Source organism: Neovison vison, chromosome 4, assembly GCF_020171115.1.
Source record: "Neovison vison isolate M4711 chromosome 4, ASM_NN_V1, whole genome shotgun sequence".
In the NCBI taxonomy this organism is placed as follows: Eukaryota; Metazoa; Chordata; class Mammalia; order Carnivora; family Mustelidae; genus Neogale; species Neogale vison.
Genome location: NC_058094.1, coordinates 190,875,743 through 190,891,397, shown reverse-complemented (window position 1 = coordinate 190,891,397; position 15,655 = coordinate 190,875,743). Strand labels below are relative to the sequence as shown.

The following is a 15,655-nucleotide window of genomic DNA, read 5'->3' as shown; positions in this document are numbered from 1 at the left end:
ACTTAATTATGCTGTGGAGTTCATTTCAGTTATCACACACGAGATCTGGCATCTACAAAGACCTTAGTGAGAAGAATATGTTCCATTCTCTTGATCTCAAGGTCTAGTAGAGGAGAGAGTCTCAAAATGGGCACAGGTTTTGAGGAAGGGGATGAGAGAACCAAGTAATTATAGAAGGAAAGATGGAACAAAAAGGATCCTAGAGCAGGATAACTACATCTGACCTGAATTTGGGAAATATATTCCTTCAAAGACTGAACTCCCTTTGTGAGTCTTAGCACCCTGGTAAGCCAGTTGAGGACTTATTTGGCTGGAGGGAGCAACTGCCATGAGCATTTGTCAGATGCTTACTGTGTGGCAAACTGTCTCCGCCAAGAGCCTCACGTGGATGGCTCGTCTTACTGAATCTTCAGAAGAAGCCTGTGAACCAAGTTTAACTGTTACACGTTCCATTTTACAGAGGGAACAACTGAGGCTCAGCCATGTAAGTAAGTGAACTGGGACTGGACCCAGAAAGACCAATTCCAGAGTCAGCGTCCCACGCTCTTAGGCTCTTCTGTGACCCAGGCAGGCATTTCGGCAGTTCTTGTCATGCCCAACCACGAATGGGAGGCACGTCAGCTCTGGGTGCTGGAGTTGAAAGTAGATCTTTCCATCTTCTTCTTTTACCTCCCCGGTTTCCTCTGCTGAACGTCCTCATTCTACCAGCTCTTGGTCTTCCAGAAAGCCTTTGAATTTACATATACCTTCGACCCAGTAACCCAATTTGATCGGCATTGCTCAACCAAGTATTTGCCTGAGAAACTCCTCGCCAGTAGAGCTTCTTTTCCATTGGGACAAGGCTACTAAGGCTAGTAACGTTCCATTTCTGTGTGGGATAGTCAGCTTTCTACAGAGGCGGTGGATGGCACTTCTGAACGGGCTCAGCTAACACAGGGGCACATGTCTCTATGGGTTGCTACACAGAATAGAACATGGCTGTCGCGTGCCTCGCTCAAGAATGCCATGATGAAAACAATTCAAATTTGGACATATGCCTTGGGGAATTTGTATTTCAAACATCCCCCTTTTTTTGTGATGGACACAGGCTATCTAATAAAAGGAGAGAGTAAGGACGTTCGTGTTAACCTCATCTTCCTGTTTCGTGTTGGTGTCCTTAAACACTAGACATCTCACGCCAATTTGGTTCATCTTTTAGAAGTGGCTAAAATTTTGTGGGATTGGAGGTATTTCCGAGAAAAGATGGGGGAACTTTCTTCTATTTTAAGTATAATGTAAAAGTGTAAAACTTTTTCAATAATAAAATTACAGAACAATAGAATTATTAGTAGCATTTTTCAAACTGTAGATCATTACTCATTAGTGGGAATGAAATCATTTTAGTCAGTCACAAGAGCTTTAAGAATGGCATATAACGGGCGCCTGGGTGGTTCAGTGGGTTAAAGCCTCTGCCTTTGGCTCGGGTCATGATCCCAGGGTCCTGGGATTGAGCCCCACGTCCAGCTCTCTGCTCAGTGGGGAGCCTGCTTCCTCCTCTCTCTCTCTCTCTGCCTCCCTCTCTGCCTACTTGTGATCTTTGTCAAACAAATAAATAAAATCTTAAAAAAAGAAAAAGAATGGCGTATAAGAGAGTACAAAAGTAACAGTCTGTTATATGTGCCGTTTTGTGAAATATTTGCTTCTCATAAATTCACAGATAATACGTGGATAGTCTTAGTTTTTTCCTTGGGTGGGGGTCAAAAATATTTGAAAGTCACTGAAAAATCATTACAAGGGAGGGTTAACCAGGGAGAATAAATACAAGGGCTGTATTTAAGTGTAATAGTTTAAGGAAGCCTCGTGTTTGGAATGTGCTCTTCCTTGAAGAAAGTAACACACATACACAGACCAACACCACCAGCACCACCAGCAAACAGAATACAGAGCGGACTGAGGCATGTCTTTTCCTGGGGAGCTGTCCTGCTCCTGGTTTCTGGGAGGAGCAGCTCTGAGACCTGGTGCCACGTGTCCTTTTCCTATTGCCCCTCAGCTAATGGCACCAGGAGCTGACACCGCACCCTAGCTGGGCCCCCATGCATTCTCTTCTGAGAATCTGAAATTGCGAGGTGAGTTGGGTGATGGCGTTCGCTGGAACAGGAAAGTCCTGTGGAATCACGTTCGATGGCAGACGCATCTTCCTGCAAGCTATACATACGGGGCTTGGTGGACTGAACCATAAGGGCACAGAGTAAAACCGTCCTGCAGGAAGGATTGGGGTTATGTGGAGATGAAGGGCCCTGGGGGAGTCAGAGGAGGTGGAGAGGGAGAAGCTCCCCATCCTGAATTCCCTCTCTGCTTTCTGTGTCCTGTCTTTGCACCCCTGTGAGAGGACCCTCTGGCGCTTTTCAGTCCTGCCCCTTTACTTAAACTGATCAAAGAACTTTCACTGGGATTGGCATCTTAATTTGAGCAAACCAGAGCCCAGGAATGTTGTAAATTTCCTGACCCAGCCACATTACATTGCCTTTTCTGCTGTCTGTGGTATAAGATTCTGGATTTGTTCATCGGAAGCCACTGTTGCTGCCTTTGCAAGCCTACCCCTCAGCCAGCTGTGACCAGCACAGGCCACCACCTGCAGGCCTGGGCCAATGCCCTGGGCCTGGCTCTCAGCAGGCAGGAACGCAAAGAAAAATGCTCCTGCTTTTCACCTTGCCCTGTGCCTCCAGCTCTCCTGGGGCTCCTGACTCCAAGCATTTCTCTCGTGCTGCCCCTTTGCTCTCTCCCTTGTCTTCTCTCACAATCCGCTGCCTGCTGTGGACTTGTTAAAGACTCCACGTTCACATGTGCCTTGCTGCTGAGTTCTTTCTTTTGTGACTAGTGATTGAACCTGACTTCTGTTACGGATGCTCCTTGCCCTAATGGCTGCTGGAACGCCTGTCACTAGCTTTTGGAAAGCAGTGGACTCTACTAGACAGGCCACTTGTACTGGATCTGCCCGCTCATAATCCACGTCTGTCAAACAGAAACAGCCATGCGGAGAGGAAAAACAACAACAACCATGTATGCATATATTTGATTAAAAAAAACTTGTGTTGACTTCCCCTTTGTGCCCGGCACTGCGCTGAGCTCAAGATAGTTCCAACTTTCATGATTCTCAAAATCCGGAAGGGAAGACAGACAAATAAGTATTTACCCCAAATTAACCAGTTATAATTGTAAGTGTCACAAGGACAGATGAAAGCATCCAGATCTAATTTAGCCTGGAGCAGGGGACATTTAAGCAGAGATCTAAGACAAATGGCAGGGGAGGCCTTTAAAACGCGCAAGTCATATCTAGGGAGTTTTTTCATAAGCCTCAATTCTCAAGACCTTATCAGGCCATAATAAGGATTTTAAACTTTTTAAAAAGTAGGCTTCACATCCAGCATGGAGCTCAACATGGGGCTTGAACTCACAACCTAGAGACCAAGACCTGAGCAGAGATCAAGAGTTGGATGCTTAACCAGCTGAGCCACCAGGTGCCCCTGGGATTTTAAACTGTATTCTGAGAGCACTGGGGAGCCTTCAGAGGGTCTTAAGCTAAATTATAAATGATTGGATTATAGACTCCCCGGTGACTAATCTGAATGCACCGTATGGGAAGAGTGGTCAGCCTATGTTAGGAATGGTCAGAAAACCTGTTACTATGGAGAAGAAAGAAATGCAAGGGTATTCTGAAATATATCTACAGACTGACATCAAATACCAGGTGGCACTTTTGATTCCAAGGAGAAAATGAGACCAGATAAGAATCTTCTTGAAATGCTTGCTATCTATTAATCTCCTTGATATCCTGGCTCAGGTTAATAACGCATTGCTGTTAAATAAAATTGCTCTTTCTATTTATTTTCTCAGTGATAACTTCTTGATGAATTTGTTTATTTGCCCAGCCAGATAAAACGTTAACTTATAGTTACCCAACTAACATATCCAATTTAACTTCCCTTTTGGGTACTCCTAATTTAGAATGTAAAAATTTTCTAACTGATATTCTTTGGAAAATAAGTAGAAAAAAAATCAGTAATAAATTGGGGCATAAAAGTACAAGAGGGAGAAATTTATTTGCTCAGATTTGACAGTTAAACATCCTGAGGTGAGAAAGATAATGAAGTGCCTGATTTCATAGACTTTTCAGTCTGGTTGTAGACTAGAATGACACCAGTGGATCACTGCTGGGGTCAAGTTTGGATAGATTATTGAGAATTTGATTTTTGAATCATATTTGATGAGTCATCACCTCGGCCCTGCATTTTGGATTCAGTACACATTAAAAAAAATCTTTTAAGTAGGATCTTCTGCTTTATTTTTTAAACATCTGACTCATACACCATATAATCTGCCCGATAATGTATACATTGCAATGGTTTTAGTGTATTTACGGTATAATATGTAGTGCTTTACTCTCTAGATAGTAAATCTGTGTCCTGTTCCCCCCCCCCGCCCGCCATGATATGTTCATTTTCCAGAACAGCAACCCTCATACTTAAATGTAGATCACGTGTCAAATCTAGAGATTTGGATTCAGTAGATCAAGACTGGGGTTTGAGCATTTTTAACAAGTCTGGGTGGTCCCAGTGCCATACTGGAATGCTACCACGCAAAGTGGGAGCAGCCTCTGAATCTTTCCCCTGATTCCTGCCGATGATGAAAACCCGTATTATGAATTTGAATTGGCTTGTAGGCCTGGATGCTCCCTGAATTGGGGGCCTCATTCTGGTTGGTTTCAACTGTTGCTGAGAAGGTCCGACTTCCTTCCTTCCTTTCACTTGGCCATCAGTGTGCATCACAGTCTAACGCCAGGCAACATGTTCAATGTTGCTGTCTTTCCCTTGTTCCCTCTGCTAGACAAACTGCCCCAGTGTTCTCCAAATAAAGCTTGCTCCCGCCCCTCCCTCTCATTGTGCTTCAGGTACAGGAGAGGTGCTGAGGATAAAGACGGGAAATGACATACTCCTTGCTTCTGGGGAGGTGGCTCTCAGCAACAAACACATACTGGAAACAGTGTTATTAAAAAAACCACCACTGCAGGCCAGCTGACCTCTCCTTACCAACCCTAAATTCTTTGAGCTGGAAGAAAGGGCACAGGGAGAAGCAGACTCCCTGCTGAGCAGGGAGCCCACAGGGGGACTTGATCCCAGGACCTTATGACCTGAGCCCAAGGCAGATGCTTAACCTCTTAACTGGCTGAGCCATTCAGGTACCCCTTGCCTGAGATAGTCTTAACCCCAATTTTGGAAGTTTTTGTAAATTTGTTCCCTTCTTCTCTACTGCTATCCAGAATCATTGCTGCTTTAGGTTACTGTCTCTTAAGTTCATTTGTTAGCTAATCAGAACCTGTATCTCTTTGCTGTTGCCTTGGACTGATGTTTAACTATGTGTGTGCTAATTTGTATTTTCTTTTCCGTGGGCTTAGAAATGCCTTGCAATCCAAAAATCCACCCCTAGATCCCTGTCACAATGTCTCACCTGATTCCTTGAACAAAATAAGTAGGTGTTTGAGGACTGTTTGTTGATTTAATATGATGCAGTTTTCTTTGCAAGATAGAAAGTACAATTAGTCTCTTAATAAATTATGTATGACGTTGGTTAATTCAATTACCAGAATATGCGCATACACTTTCAGATTATTCACGGTGGAGGAATTGTAGGGTGAGTAAATGAATCTTAATGCTTCTCTTAGAGTCTTAAATCAGTGTTAAAAGTTTTGGTTGGCTTTTGGTCCCCCACAGTTTATTAATTATCTTTTCCCAAAGAAGTACAGTATATACATTCTCTCTTTCTGTCTGTCTCTCTACCTCCCCCCACCCCACCATCTATATTTAGTTGGATATCAATTAAAATTTTTGGAAGATTCATGATGTTTCATAAAATAATAATTAAACCGGTTGCATGGATTAAAGTACTACTCTCTGTTTGGAATACATGAGCCAAAGAGAAAAAGGGGTCAACTTTGGGAATTTATCTCCAGTTCACAATAGCTGTGGGGAGGGAGAAATAAGAGTGCCCCCCCCACTGTACCTTATATTATACAAATAAGTCTTTATTGTGCAGATAATCAGCCAGTAATCCACTTTCCAAGTCAGTATTATCATTCTTATTTTTATTGTAGCAAATAACAAACTCTGAGAATCAAACTATAGTTGTGAATGATAATTTACCCTTATTTATGTGATAGTTCAATTCTGAGAAAGTGCGTTTTACTTTATCTCACCGTGGGGAACCATTAATATTCATGTGGCTCACCCATCTCAAGTTCTTTATTTCAGGCAATTGGCTCTGAGGAAGCAGTGGTCACAGGAGAGCAGAGAGAATGCTAGGCGTAAATAAATACTTAAGCGTTTCCGTGAAGGAAAATATGGCCCATAACTTAGGAACCTTGTTGGCATTCTCTACTCCCCACAGTCTTTTTCTTTTCTTTTTTTTTTTTCCCCACAGTCTTTTTCATTAAATGAAGGAGAAGCTTGTGACAGTCACACTCCACTGTGGTGACCCATTTTCCAATAACCAGTAAACCACTGAATGCAACTGTTTGCAGTTGGCATTACTCGTCCATATGGTGGAAACAAGTCACCAAGAGTAAAGGTTGGAGCCAGAATTTTGACTAACACATAGAATGCTTTGAAATAGGTCATCCTGTATTTGCTTGTGTCTTAGTCCTTTCAGGCTGCTATAATAAAATACCATAGACTGGCTTATAAATTACCACATTTTATTTCTCACAGTTCTGGAAGCACCTTTGTCTCGGCAGATTTGATGTCTAGTGAGGGCCTCGCTTCTTGGTTCAGAGACCGCCATCTTGTTACTGTGCCCTCACATGGCAGGAGAGAGAAAGCTCCCTAGGGTTCTTTTATAAGGACATTAATCCCATTCATAAAGGTAAAGGCCCACCTTCCCAAAAAGGCGCCACTTTCTAGAACCATCATCCTGGGCATTAGGATTTAACAAACAAATTTTGGGGAGATACAAACGTTCAGTCTGTAACATCCGGCCATGTGCGCACCAAGAGTGTTTTATATTCATCCCCAGACCTTTCATTTTTAGTTTCTTCAAGTCAGAAACCAAAAGATTACTAATATTATTAACAATTTAGTTTTTATTAGACCTATTGGATTTTTCCCAATTAAGTAAATGAAGACAAAAGGCTGGCATTGAGCTATGATGGCCATATGGCACACTTGGGTATTTGATTGCTGTGGTGATGTTTGGGATAGAAATGAGAGGTATGTACGGCTTTTGCTTCCCTCAGGCTTTTCTCTGTCCATCAAGCACAACCTGTGAAAATTGAAACACACCCCCTCACACACACGTGCATACATGCCTCAGATCGTACTTTTTGCTCACGAGCTCTCTAGCCCTGGCACTGGGCTTCCACCAGCCATTGCCTTCTCTGGGAATGTTATCTCACCTCTATCCGGCTGTTTTGCTCTCAGTGACTCAAGCTAAATTGGCAGTAGACTTTCTGAAGTTTTCTGTAAAAACATTTTTTTGGGTGGTTTTAGAATTTCCTAATTAGAGTTCAGGAATTGGATGAGAGCTATCATTTTAAATCATTTGCTGCTTTTCCTCTGGGGAAGACTTGGAAGAATATATACTTATTTCAGGATGAAGGGGGGAAAAAAAGCCCGTCGAAGTTGAGTCACATAAATGAGAGGGTGCAGGAGAGAGGAGGTACTGACTGCCATCAGTATTACTCAGATGTCAGTGGTTTTATGACATGTTATTTAATGTTTACCACTGACTGTGGATGGAGGCTATCATGCTGATTACACAGGCAGCTAATTTTTTTTTTTTTTCCTTAGGCTCCCTTGCTTGGGTTTGGTAAGATATGACTGCCTGCTTCTAGAATTGCAGGCAAAGATAAATGCCAGAGGTCATGATAATTCCATGTTCTCTAGTTCAGCTATTAAACCAATGAATAGATTGACTAAAGTACTCAAACATTTAACTGTGTAATGCTTAGATACACAATGAGTGACACATGCTGAAGACAGGCACTTGTTTACCAAAAATGGCCCTAGAAACACTAGGACACTCCTTCTAAACAAAGCTAACAACAGTTAAAAAAAAAAAAAAAAACCAACAAAAAACCAAAACCGGTTATCTGTAGAGGAGAATGGCTCTGTGATTGTTACAATGTGTCCCAGAGTCAGCAACTTAATTGTAAATTTCCTAAACACAATCTCATTCATGTTTTTTATACATCAGAAATGAGGTTTATTTTTGTCTAGCTCTTAGACTATGCTTGTCAAAGTTTTAGGATGGAAACACAATGTAGACATCGTGTGCTTGTGTCCAAGGATAAAGGATTCATGAAACAATACTTACTATACTACTTAGAAATCCTTTTTTGTTGTTAGTTTTAGTGTGTTATTTTCTGCATTATTTTTATTTTTAAAATGTTTGCTAGGACCCATCAGGATGGTTTTGTAATTATTAATCATTGTGAACCATAGTTTGAAAAACATTCTATTACAAGGTCAAGGAAAAAGTTAGATTTTCTCACTTTTGTTATCCTAATGTCTAGAACAATGCTCCATAAATATTTGTTTCATGAAAAATGAATAACCCCCCAGCAGTAAATCAGTGACCCAAGGGCAGACTTAAGGGATAGGTATGAGCAAAGATCCAAAGAAAAAAGAGAAATAAAAAAAGAAAGAAAGTCTAGTAGACAGACCAGAGAGAGAGAGCAGAGGAAAGAGATCTTAACCTCCACCTGCTTGAATTGTTTTCAGGCTGTGACAGTGTATGACATGGGGTTCTAGGTTACTCTTTCCACTGTGATCTCAGCTAATTTATGGTACTAATCATTGCATGGTCATTTCTTTTTAATCTCCATTGCTCCAGTTATCTGTTGTTGAATCCCCAAGCACCCCAAACCTAGAAACCTAAAATAAAAACCCATTCTCAGTGGAAAGGATTAGTTATACTCACTGATGCTCTGGGTCATGGATTTGGACGCGGCAGAGCAAGGATGATGCCTTGTCATTGCTTGATGTCTGGAGTCTCATTTGGAAAGACACACATATCTGGGGGATGGAATCATTTGGAAGCTTCATCACTGGCATGTCTGGCTGCTGGACTGGAATGACTCAAAGGCTCAGCTCAGCTGGGACTGTAAACGGGAGTGCCTACATGTGGCCTTTGCTTGTGAGTTGGGCTTCCTCAGAGTTTGTGACAGGGTTCTGGGAAGCTCCCGGAGAGGGCACTTTCTAAGAGCCAGTGTTTTAAGAGAGCCAAGCAGAAGCTGCATGGCTCTTTGTAATCAAGCCTTAGAAGTTCTCTGGAATCTTCTGTTATACTCAGATGATTGAAACTGTCATATGGCCTGCCCAGATTCAATAGGAGACGGCAGGGGAACGTCCTTTCTGTGGAAGGAGTGGCAAAGAACTTTGGGGCTTTTTAATTAAGCCACCGCATGCAACATCTTTTTACCTTGCTCTTTCAGGAGCCGTCAGATGGGTTTACTACTTTCCAGAACTTACTCAAAGATCAAACTCTGCCTTTTCACTTTTGCTAGATTTCAACTCCTTAAGCGAAGAGGAAGAAGAAAATATAAAGTAAGACAAGTAGAAGAGATTCTACATTAGTAAAACAGAGAGCCGCAATGAGATTATTTTCCACATTGATAAAGGATACAGGCGGAGGAACGATCTATTGCTTTTCTTCCTTGCTGGTGGAGGGGGGCAGTGACTGTGTAAACGGAGGAAGTTTTGACAGGAATTTAGAGGGAATCCATTAGGCACTTTGATATTTACATGTTCTTCTTTTGAGTACAATTTTGGGGGATATTGGTTCACTTCCTTTACCCTATGTGTACTTTCAAATTTAAAAAATAAAAGAGAGTGCTTTGTTGTATCAGCTACACTTGTAAATTGGTGAGGAACTACTCTTCATCTTTCAAAGACAGTCTTGAACTTGGTGCTGTAGCTAAAGAGAGATCTGAAAGAGACCTGGTTAGACTGTTGAAGTCCTATCAGGTCTCTCAGAGTGGTGTAGGTCAAGGTAACTTTGGCTATCAAGCACAAAAATAACTTTAAAAATGATTCATTTTATGATCTTATTTAAATTTCCCATTTTGTTAAGAGATGAATAGGAAGGGAGAGCTTCCTCTTGCATTATGATTGTTTAAAATTCATTTCTTCTCTTTTGCCATTCTTTCTCTGCTCCCTAATGTTGATTTTTTTTTTCTCCTGTGACACATTTCTTCCTGCTGATTTTTTTCCCTTTGTCTGTCTGTGACTTCGTTCCATCTTTCCATAGTAGTATCCATAGTGGTATCTTTAGGTTATTAGCCATCTTTTATTTTATTTTATTTTTTAAAAGATTTTATTTATTTATCTGACAGAGATCACAAGTAGGCAAGGAGGCAGGCAGAGAGAGTGGGGGAAGCAGGTTCCCTGCTGAGCAGAGAGCCTGATGCAGGGCTCCATCCCAGGACTCCTGGATCATGACCTGAGTGAAAGGCAGAGGCTTCTGAGCCACTGAGCCAACCAGGTGCCCCTTATTTTATTTTATTTTATTTTTAAGATTTTGTTTATTTAGTTGAGAGAAAGCAAGGGAAAGAGAGCACGTGGTGGGGGGAGGAGCAGAGGGGAAAGGAGAAGCCGACTATCAGTTGAGCAGAGAGCCTGATGCCAGACTCAGTCCCAGGACCCCAGGGTCATGACCTGAGCTGAAGGCAAACGCTTAACTGACTAAGCCACCAAGGTGCCCCTATTAGCCATCTTAAAAAAAAAAAAAAAAGTCTCCTCCTGGTCTCTGTTGATCTACTTTTCTTTCTCTTCTTCTGTGTTCAGTTGCCCTCTCTCTCTTGCAGGTTCAGATTCACATGCCCTGTAGTTAGGTTTAGATTTTTAGATATTAAAAAATAGCAAGGTGCCACTTTACTAATTTAATACGACATTTATAAATAGTCCTTGTTCCATTATTTGCTGCCTCTCAGCAAACTGATATGAAGTATCAGAGTTCATTTAAAAAATTTACATGGAGTAAGCACTTTTGAGACATCGTAGAAGAAAACAAGAAGAGTAAAAATTGTTTAAATGATCATAACCCTGTTACACAGTGCAAACTGACATTTTAGTATACATACTTAAAACGAAATTTGAGTTTGGGTGTGTATTAAGTGAGATCATCACTTACATATTCTCTTGTAACTTGCATTTGAACATAATACATAGTGGACATCTTAACATGTTGTTAGTGAATCTGCTCTGTCCTTTTCATTCTGTAATGACAGTGAAAATGCTTCAGGCCGGCAAGACAGTTTGCAAGGCGCCTATCCCATGGTCATCCCTCAGTGAGTCATATTTCCTATTTATTTGTCAAACTTCCTTCATGGCTGAAAGTACTCAACTCTATTTTAAAATCCGTTATTTCTATTTGGACTTTTTATTTGCCTTTTTCTCTCTTTCTTTCCCTTCCTTTTTATTTTTTAAAACAATGCCCAGGTTTCCATTCTTCAAACTGAGTCTTCTCGTAATTATTTCACTGTTTCTATACAAAATAAAAGTTTAACGATCAAAGACATTGGGTCATCCTGCTTATGCTGGTCATTTGTTAAGGACCCTCCAGGTGCCAGCCACTGTAATGGGTGATTTCACTGACATACTCAGGGCTCACAGAGGTGTTTGGGGATGTTGGGGCTTCAGGTTACTCAGCTTTTGAGTATCAGTTTGGAACTGAAACCAAGATCTCCTATATTATCATGAAGAAAGTTCCATTTCAGGGGTTTTCAGAGGTGGTTCAGGACTTGCAGATGTATTTGGTTGATACAGCCTTTTAAAATATTGTTTTGAGCTCTTTAAGCATGAGTGAAAGAATCAACATAAACTGTTAGTAATAGCTTAATCACTATTAACTTAAGGTGCCAGGTTGAGTTGACTTTCAACAGACCTCAATAGGAAGCATCTACTTTCCTCCATCCCTGTGCATATATTTACACTTCTTATAAAGGTGTTTTTGATGGGGGAGATTGTACTGTTTTACTTTAAATCAGGCATGAATCCATCCATTCGAGCACAATCTTCAAGCAAGTGTAGGCTGCTGCACCTGGGTGAGGGCTCACAGAAGATGCTGGTAGGCCAGATAGATTGGCTTAGGAGCATGGCCGGGGTCCTATAACAGGTGAAAATCCAATTTCATTCCATACCTTTCTGTGAGTTTTGAATATTTTTGTCTGACTTAGAGTATTTATGAGGAATGAGTGAGAGTTGAGATAGGTGTTAGGTCTATAGATTTGAAAGAAAAAGTGTCCCATTGTACCTTTTCCAAGCATCTGGACAGACTTCTGAGATTTCAAGGTCAGCTCTCAAAAACAGTTCCCATGGACAGGTACATGTGTGTGTGTGGTTGGCAGGATCTGAGGAGGCACCCAAGACACCCACCACCTCATGTTGCATGCCCAGTATAATTCTGTCTCTTCTGAGTGCAGTCTGGACCTGGGACTAGGACGGGATGTCACTTCTGCGATTCTGTTACGCTGTATGTTCCAGGGGTTTTGCAGATCCAATTAAGTCCTTAATCATTTTGACTTTGGCTTAATCAAAGGGGCGATTATCTCCGTGGACCTGACATAATCCAAAGGGCCCTTTAAAAGAAGCTAAAGCATTACAAAGATACGCTCCTGTTGGCCTTGAGGAGCGGGTTGTCAGGTTGTGGAGGCGGCTCCAGGGTAAAGGTCTGAGAGCAGACTCTAATTGTGAGCATGGTTCCTGGTCAACAGCTAGCTAAAATATGGGGGGGAAAGGGACCTTAGTCATAACACTACAAAGAAACGAATTCGCCAGCACCCGGAATGAACTTGGAAGAGGTCTCAGAGTTGCAGATTAGGAGTCAGCCAACCAACACCTCGAGTTCAGCCCAGGAAGACTCCAGGTAAAGGACCCAGCTAACACGTGCCCCATTCCTGACCCGTTGAAACTGCAACAGCATACATTTGTGTGGTTTTAAGCTCCTCAAGTTGTGGTAATTTGTTACCCAGCAGTCAAAACTAGTACAGTGTACATATATATCCAGGTTTTCTCCATATTGAATATGATAAAACACAAAGTAAATTGAATGTGGGAGCTTGTTACATTCTTATAATAATCATTCACAAGACCAGATATTGAATTTTTATGTTAATAAAACAGCCTCCTTATTCCTATTGATTACCTGAATAAAATATACATTTACAAACCTAAGCTCATAAAACATGGTAATATGAATACAGTATCTCTTTGTCTATTTTAGCTTCTGAGGCATCATCTGAGGGATCCCCCCCCTTTCTAGAACAAAAGGATTTCATTATTTGAAAACCACTGGCTTGACTAATAGGCACTTTTTAAAAAGACTGCATTTCGGTTGTTTTAAGAATGTAACTGTTGGCAGGGAAAAGAAGAGCACGATTGTGCGAGGCTCATTTACAGTCCACACATTGTTTTTAAATACATGTTTATCCTTAATTGTTCCCTCATTACAAAGCAATGCATAGATGTGAGAAATGCAGCCACTGCTTTGGACTCAGACAGATGAGTTTTGCTCTAGTGATACTGTTGTTTAGCAGAATTCATTTAAATGGTAATTTAAAACTTTGTAATCATGCAGTATTTCAAACACACCAAAAAAGCCCAGGAAATGGTGTTACTGACACCCATATTCCCAGCCATCTAGATGTTAATAGATATTAATAGCTTGCCTATTGCTTCAGATTATCTTAAAAAAAAAAAAAAAAAAGGAAAAAAAAATGTGGTGCTCTGGCCCAAGCCCAGCTCTGTTGTTTTTCCTGTCTCTTTTTCTATTCCTCCCTCCCTAGAAGTAAATACTCGCCTGAAATGGATGTACGTTATTCTCATGCATGTTTTATAGGTTTTCTACATATTTATGTTTTCATGAAGAATATAGAGACTTGTTTAGCATTTTAAAATTTGAGTTATTGCTCTCCTACTGTAGGTAACATTTTCCAATTTAAGATTTTCAACCAAAGTTATATTTTGAGAGGAATTATCTATAATAAACCATGGCGTGAATAAAACCCAGTTGGTAAGCAGTTGTTTCCCCAATGTAGGGAACACAGCGCTGTGATGAATAGCCTTGTACATGGATGCACGTGACCTCATTTCAGAGTTTCCCGCAAGAGAAGGTAGAAAGTGCTTGGGCTAGAGGCTGTGCCCATCCTCGACCTTCTCAGGAATTGCCCAACTGGTTTCTACCCTCCTACTGCCACCCCCAATGTAGAGCTCCTATTCTCTTTGTCGTCACGGGTGCTTGCCATCACAGTCTTGCCTAACGTTGGGCACGCGGATGGGGGTGCCACGCGGCTTCTTGTGGTTTTAATTAATCTTTCCCTAACTACGAAAAGCTCAACCTATTTCCCATGTTACTATCTCTTCAGACTTTTTTACCTTTTACAAACTGCCTGTCGGGTCTACGTCCAGCCGTGGGTGGGGAGTGTTGTACTCTCATTGACGGAGAGGGGTTCTTCTAGGGTACAGACACAAGTTCTTATTTATATATCTCCATTCACTCCATCGCTGTTTGTTAACTTTTCAGTGCTGTCTCTTGTCAAAAAGAAGTTAAAAAATCATTTCAATATGATCACATTGATCGTTTTTTCCCTTTATTGCTTGGGCTTCCCATGTCTTGTTTAAATGCATTTTCTCTAGATATCTGCTATAAATGTAGTCTCTTGTGTGTTTTCTTTCGAAAGCCAGAAAGTCTTGATTTTTATATAGGTCACTAATCCAGTTTGAAAATGTGTGTGTGCGTGTGTCTATTAGGTAGGGATCTAATTTTGTCTTTTTTGTCTTAGTACCATTTATCGACTATTCATTGCCTATCTTCCCACCTCTGCTGGGAGCCAAGTTTTCTCAAACATAGGCATCTGTGTGGCTCTTGGTTTTGTTCCTTATCATACAGCTTTGGTCATTTACAAGTTGGTAACAAAACTGGATACCTCGTAGGATAAACCTGTCTTCTTTTTCTTTATCAAAATCATCTGCCTAATCCATACTGTGCCATTTATATGTATTTTAGCATGAGCTTGTCAAATCCTGTGAGGATTTTAATTAACCTTGGACAATTTATGGATTCATTTTGGGGGAAAATTGCTTTCTTTAAGATATTTTTCTGTCTCCTCCGTGAATATAATATATCTTGATTAGAATGTTCTTTCACATTCTTCAATTAAAGTCTTGTAATTTTTTCCTTTAATTGCATTTAGTAAATATTTTAGTGGGCATTTAGCAAAATGTATGCTTAGGCACCTCATAATTTTGTATCCATCGTAAATTATGTGTTTTTAAGCACTTCCATTGTTTATAGCCATTTATATATTTATTGGTCATTTGCTGTTTATAAGTCATTCTGTTGAGCTTAATTAATTCTACAAAAAATTACTTCAAAACCACTGAGATGTATTTTACCAGTGTATTTCCTGTTTTCTTTTTTAAAGATTAATAAAATTAAGTATTAGAGAGAGGTTAAGTAAAATTGAGTATGATTCATATGAATATGAACATTGTATATGACTAATTGTATGGCCTGGATTTTGACTCAGGTTTATTTAAATCTTTACCTTTTGCTAAAAGCCATGCTTCAAATGGCTTTTTAAATCAGCCTCTTTTTCTCTGATGTATGTCATCTTGTTTCACAGGAT

The 15,655-nt window shown here is 40.7% G+C and overlaps 1 protein-coding gene across 4 annotated transcripts in view; it reads left to right on the top strand.

Annotated features, from left to right (window-relative positions):
* The window catches only part of ELMO1 (engulfment and cell motility 1), a 526,031-nt gene that overhangs the window by 130,528 nt on the left and 379,848 nt on the right, over window positions 1–15,655 (top strand). Inside the window, exon 1 of one of the 4 annotated variants that reach the window (XM_044246378.1) lies at window positions 14,087–14,140. The exons of the other annotated variants lie outside the window; for them this stretch is intronic. Coding sequence (XP_044102313.1) covers window positions 14,102–14,140 — 39 coding nt within the window. The 5' untranslated portion in view covers window positions 14,087–14,101. Of the gene's footprint in view, window positions 1–14,086; window positions 14,141–15,655 lie in introns of those variants that run through there. 4 annotated transcript variants of the gene reach the window in all.